Source organism: Chlorocebus sabaeus, chromosome 1, assembly GCF_047675955.1.
Source record: "Chlorocebus sabaeus isolate Y175 chromosome 1, mChlSab1.0.hap1, whole genome shotgun sequence".
NCBI classification, from domain to species: domain Eukaryota; kingdom Metazoa; phylum Chordata; class Mammalia; order Primates; family Cercopithecidae; genus Chlorocebus; species Chlorocebus sabaeus.
In genome coordinates, this window is record NC_132904.1 from 70770582 (window position 1) to 70776581 (window position 6000).

Consider the following 6000-nt stretch of genomic DNA (forward strand, 5'->3'; position numbering starts at 1 on the left):
AAAAGGAAATGGTTAAGGCTGCATAGATTCCAAACCACAGCTTTCCCAGCACTGTGTTCAAACCAGCTGACTTAGTTATGAAATCCTGGAAAACTACCACCTATTCGTAGTACAACTTGGGTAAATAATTTAGGCTCTCTGAACCTAAGGCTCCTAATCTGTGCAATGGGAGAGAAGAACTTGGAAATATTCCCACATCATAGAATAATTATGAGGATTACCCATGAGCATGTTATTTTATGTGTACCTGGCACAGTGTTGTTGGTGTATGTGAGTTCTCCCTGATTATACCGACTCTTCCAAAGAGGAAGGACAAATGCATCCCTAATCATCAGAGCTGATCTAACAGAAACAACAGGGAGATAGGAGTTGTAAGTTTTGGATCTAGGCATTTGTTCATCATTCATTCGCTAAAGATTTAAGCATCTACTCAGTGCCCAACCCTGTGTTAGTTCTTATTAGGGATATAGAGCAAGTAATAACACCATCGTCCCCTGTTCTTACGGAAATAACACACTCCTGGGGAGGCAAGCACCAGTGGCATGTAAAATGTAAACTTACTTGAAACTTACAAGAGGGCCATGTGCTGCTTTGTGTTTGGATCCAAGTGCATTAACAACAGTACTTTAGGAGCTAGATGGGAGAGTTGACTAGGCTCGAGCACCCAGAGAGAGGCAGCTTACTGCAGGAGGAGGGGCACAAGCTGGACTTTACTAAATGGGATCATCTTATTCCTCCACTGATTAACGAAGTGGCCTTGGGCAGGTCACTTCACTAACTTTGGCCTCAGTTTCATCATCTCAAAAAAGAATTTCAGTATTTTCGTGCATAATTTTATAGGGTAGATTTTAAGAATCAACTTTAAAAATGGATAGAAGAGTACACTGAAAACTTTTTGAATCCTATGTAACTGGGGTAAGAACCACAGGATGTAATGACCAGAAGAACTTTCAATCCCATTCCTTTATTTTATAAATAGAGAATCTGAGGCTGAGAAAATCTGCTATCTCTACTTATGGGGGCTCTGGGTCTCCTTAGGGATCTTCTTTATCAGTCATCGCTGTTCATTCTCAATCATTGTCGCATTACCTATGAGCTTACAGTGTTCTGTAAGACAGTATGAGAAGGTGCTTAGTACAATGCCTGGCACATGCTTAAGTGCTCAAATGGTAACTTATTGTAATAATACATTTTGAATCCTTAACATAGCTGACAAAATCCTTAATGGTTTGGCCCCTGCTTACCTCTCCAGCCTTATTGTTAACCACTCTCATAAGCACCATGCCAAGCTTCTTTTATTCCAAGCCATTTCAAGCCTTTTTTCCTTCCTGGGTCCCTCTTGGATTGTGAAGTTCCCTTTCTTATGCTCTTACAGCCCCACGTGCCCAGTTTCATCATAGGAGTGACATGCTGCATTAAAATGTTGGTTGTTGTGTTTTACTCCCCTACTGGACTGTAAATCCCCTGAGGACAAGAACTGTTTCTTCTATGTGTCTCTGGCCCAGAGTAAATGTACACTAAATAGGACAGAAGGAAAAAGTGAAGGGAAATGATTGGCACAAGGTTATAATTACTTGTATTACCATCCTCAGCAAGACTTGATAATTGGGTCCAGAGTGTTGAGGTGAGGTTGGAAATGGGGAGGTAGGTCCTGGGCTCCCGGAGTGACCTATGAGGCTACGTAAGACAGGGCTCTTTTAGTCCCTGAAGTTGCCTTGCTTTGATTCCTCTCCAGGGAAGTTCCAGATGCAAGTCCTACCTCAGTGTGGCCATGCAGTCCATGAGGATGCCCCTGACAAGGTGAGTCTGGTGTTCAATGACTGTAAAAGGACAACTGTGAGAATAACCCTGGATGTCACAGAAGACAAGTCTCTGAGTCTCAGCCTGCATTGCCTGCAGCAGCTGCTGTGGAGCCTATGCAGATGCAATTCCACCAGCTCTCCAACTTCTCCCTGGCAGCTGCTTATGGTATTGGCTTTGTGTATATGTGCTGAGGAGCTACTGACACCCTGCTATTTCATCCCAGGGCCCTGTGGTTAAGATCTTAAGCTCTACTTCTCCAATATTCCCAAAAGCCAGATGGAAGAGGGATGATTAGGGTAGAAACTGCTCCCTAAACCACAGGCAAGGTTAGGAATTAATATGGACTCCTCCTGTGGGAAAACACTGTTTTGTAACTCTAAGGGCACAAATAAGCCCTTCACGTCATTCCTCTTGAGCTCTTTGGAGCTATCCTTGACAAGGATGGTGGGGAAGAGTCTCCTAGCTCTGCTAGGGAGGGCCTAGGTCCTTTTAATTTCAAGCCTCTCAGACCTGTGGGTGGGATGAGGGCACTGTAGAGCCTAACCATCTAACAGTAACCCACAGCCCAAGGCTAAGCCCCATCAGTAACCTTCATGTGGCCTGGAATATCTCTCCCTTTTCCAGGTAGCTGAAGCTGTTGCCACTTTCCTGATCCGGCACAGGTTTGCAGAACCCATCGGTGGATTCCAGTGGTAAGGCGGGTACAAGGGTTTAAGAACCCCAGCAGTGCTGGCCAACTCTGACAAACAGATATTTGCAGGACTACAAATACCTCTGCCTTACCCCTGCCTGGTTTGGTCACCATGCCTTTCTTCCTCTCCCTCAGTGAAGAGCCTGGCATGTCTGTTTCTACCAAGCCATGGTGGGTTGTTTCTTTGTGCTGTGCTCCAGTGGGTTGATGCTGAGGCTGTGATTAAATTGTGCCTAGTCTCACCCCCCACTGTGATGTGCATTTCTTCTTGAGGTGCCCCTTTGAGGAGGCTGGGATAGGAATCAGTCCATTTCCAGGCTCCTAGAGAAGTTTTCTTTGGCTTCTCCTGCCCTGCTGCCAAGGAAAGCTGGGCAGGCCATGGAGCAGGGCTTTCTTTTTTCTTTCTTTTTTTTTTGTTTCCTTGGTACAGTCTTGGCTCACTGCAACCTCCGCCACCTGGGCTGAAGTGATCCTAGTGCCTCAGCCTCGCAAGTAGCTGGGATCACAGGCATGCGCCACCATGCCCAGCTAATTTTTGTTTTGTTTGTTTTTCGGTTTTTGGTTTTTTTTTTTAAGTAAAGATGGGGTTTCTCCATGTTGGCCAGGCTGATCTTGAACTCCTAGCCTCAAGTGATCCACCCACATCGGCCTCTTAAAGTGTTAGAATTATAGGCACAAGCCACCGCGCCTGGCCTAGAGCAGGGTTTTCTACAGTGTTGCAGAGTGTCTTCCCATGGCCAGCTACTAAGCAAGCTGGGAATGGAATGGGTGCTCTGCCATGCTTGCTTCCCCTCCCTTTCCGAAGCTGGCAGAATATTAGCCACTCTGCAGAGGTGATCCTGGAAGCTCTAGAGCAGGATTTTCAACCTCAGCGCTATTGACATTTTGAGGTGGATAATTCTTCATTGTGGGGGCTGTCCTGTGCGTTGTGGGATGTTTAGCAGTATCCCTGGCTTTTATCCACCCGATAACAGTAGTATCCCTCCCACACACAGTTCTGACAAACAGAAATGTCTCCAGATTTTACCAAATGCCTCAAGGGAGGCAAAGTTTCCCCCTCTATTGGTCTAGAGGAAGAAACAAGGCCAGGCCTCTCATCCTAGGAAGCTCTTCATCTGTTTAAGGAAACACAGTTGGGCTCTGTTGAGGAAGAAGAAGAGAGGCATGTTGACCCCATACCAGGTGGTCTTGACCCACCTCAGCTAGCTCCTAGTCTGTACTGCAGAAGGCTTTTGATCCTCAGAGAGCCCACAACCCTGATGAGGAGTCATTCCTACCATTGAAAAGTCTCTTCTCTGATTTTGGTGAGGGTTCGGGGGAACTTGTTCCCCACTCTCAGAAAGTTTGAAGAAGAAATATTAAGAAAAGGAAATGATCTCTGCCTTAAAGAACTCTGAATTCCAGGGCCTGGGAGATGAGAGTAACAGGGCAGGGTAAGCACTGGAGATGATGGCGAGACCCTGGGACAGTAAACCACAGAACCGACACCCCTGTGCTGAGCCATCCCTCTAACAACTAACCATTGATGGATCCCAGGAACCAACAATAAAGACCTAATTTCTCTACTGAACAGTGTTTGTCTGGGGCCCTTCGACCATTTGGAGCCTTGGACAAATGAGCAGCACACTGAGAGCAGACCCTGGGTCCAGCTTTGGTCAGGGCTATGAGATGGGTCAGATTTGCTTTGGTGGTCATTAGGCCGGGCTTCCTGGAGGACACAGATAAGCAAGGGAAAGCTATTGATAGTTACATTTGTTTTTCTTTCTCTTTCTGTTCTTCCACAGTGTGTTTCCTGGCTGTTAGTGACCTGCTGTCCACCCCTCCTCAACATCGAGCTCTGTTGTAAATATGTCGCACCAGAGGCCACTGTGATGCCACTGTCTCCTCCTCCCCGTCCCGCCTGGCCATGTGACACTGGCTCCCTGTAGACGGGCACCCTGAGATGTACCAACCGTTTCACGTATTCTGCCAAAAGCATTGTTTTCCAGGGTCCTTGACCAACTTTGGCTTCCCCAGTCCAAGGCTCCCCTGCTCCTTTCCCTTCCCTGTACTGGGGTATCTCCTGCCTGCTCTCCCTGCGTTGCCTAGGGTAAAGCCTCCAGATTTGCCATACTGAGCCCCTCTTCCTAGCGTCAGGCGATACACCTGAGTCCAAATGTCTTCCCAGGCTCAGGGACCTCCATTCCTTGAGATTGTCTTGGCATGGTCCAACCCTGCCTCATGTGGTGGACAATGTATGGGGTGGTCCTTATTTTTCCCTTTCAAATAAAACACTAGTCAGGTACCATTTTATCCTAGTCATACTCTTCCAGGTTTGGAAGACCCAGAGAGGCCAAAATCCCATCCTTAGGCACCGGGAGGGGTGGTGGTGGGTAGCATCACAAGAAACCAGCCTGAAAATCAGGTCCAACCAGTCCAAGCACATGGCCTCCCATCTGGGAGAGCCCACTGTCCCACTCCACATGTCTGGGCAGCTGCCCTGGGCTGAGGCCAGGCTGCTCCAGGGGCCTCTTGAGCCCTCACCTGCCACACAGCAACCCAGGTTAAATACAGCCCATGCACAAAGCCACAGGCCAAAGCCTATGGAATTGTTTTTAATCATCAAATTTCACCATGTTCATAGCTGGTTCCTGGAGGTGTGCAGTGCCCTCTTGCCTCTTCAAACCTACAGCTTCTCCTTGCCATTTGTGGATTTCACGTCACTCCACATAGAAGCGTTACAGCCTGACATCCCCAGTCTTTGCCTTCTTCCAGCGGCCTGTCCCTATTGCCCAGGCACGCCATTTCCAAGGGCAGGAAGGAGCAGTGTCCTGAAGCCCATCTTCTCTGTGACTGTCTTAGGTGATGTGTAGCCCCCTCCATCTTTCCACTCAACAATCTCTCACCCCTGTCCTGCTGCATGGTCCGGAGTCTGGGACCTACTTCGTTTTTTGTTATTTATGACCTTGTTTAAAGAAAATAAATATCTCCCAACCTTTATTGTTCTGGTCTTTCTCTCTGAATTGTCCTTATTTCTGCTGATATGGGGGCAGGGGACAGCACATCAGACTTAGTTGTCATGGAACTCCAGAAACCCCTTTCCCTATAGCCCTTCAATATGTTCTGCCTGTCCCAGATCCAGAATGCCCAGTGGGATGGTCAGAGCCACCCTCCTCTGCAGCCAGGATGGAATTCCAGTCCCATCTCTCCTCATTATTGACTGTGTCGACTTTGGTCCAGAGCAGGGCAATCTGTGCACTATCCACATGATCTCAGTCACCATAGCTTCACTTACGTGAAACTTTATCCACAACCCAAATCATTTCCTGAACTCTGAACAGTTAGGCCCAGGTACCTCCTCCTGTCTCTCCCAGATGACCAAAAGCCACTTCATACTGACTATTTCTAAAGCTGAATCCACCTTCCCCCTGAAACTTGCTCCCCATGAAACTTGTTCTTCCTCCAGTGTTTCCTGGCTCAGTAAGTGATAGGTACCACCGTCTCTCCAGTTGTCCAAACCAGATCCC

General features: G+C 47.7%; 1 protein-coding gene and 1 non-coding gene across 3 annotated transcripts in view; one reads left to right on the forward strand and one right to left on the reverse strand.

Annotated features, from left to right (window-relative positions):
* Window positions 1-5473, forward strand: part of PPME1 (protein phosphatase methylesterase 1) — an 83604-nt gene extending 78131 nt beyond the window's left edge. Inside the window, exons 12-14 of one of the 2 annotated variants that reach the window (XM_008020127.3) lie at window positions 1736-1800; window positions 2428-2495; window positions 4279-5473. In XM_008020127.3, the coding sequence (XP_008018318.1) occupies window positions 1736-1800; window positions 2428-2495; window positions 4279-4297 (152 nt within the window). In that variant the 3' untranslated portion in view covers window positions 4298-5473. Of the gene's footprint in view, window positions 1-1735; window positions 2134-2427; window positions 2496-4278 lie in introns of those variants that run through there. The other variant, XM_038005476.2, reaches the window with a different exon arrangement.
* Window positions 3206-3343, reverse strand: LOC119626639 (small nucleolar RNA SNORA7). The gene has a single exon (XR_005242798.1). It is a non-coding gene; the product is annotated as a small nucleolar RNA SNORA7 (small nucleolar RNA).
* Window positions 5474-6000: the final 527 nt, after the last annotated feature.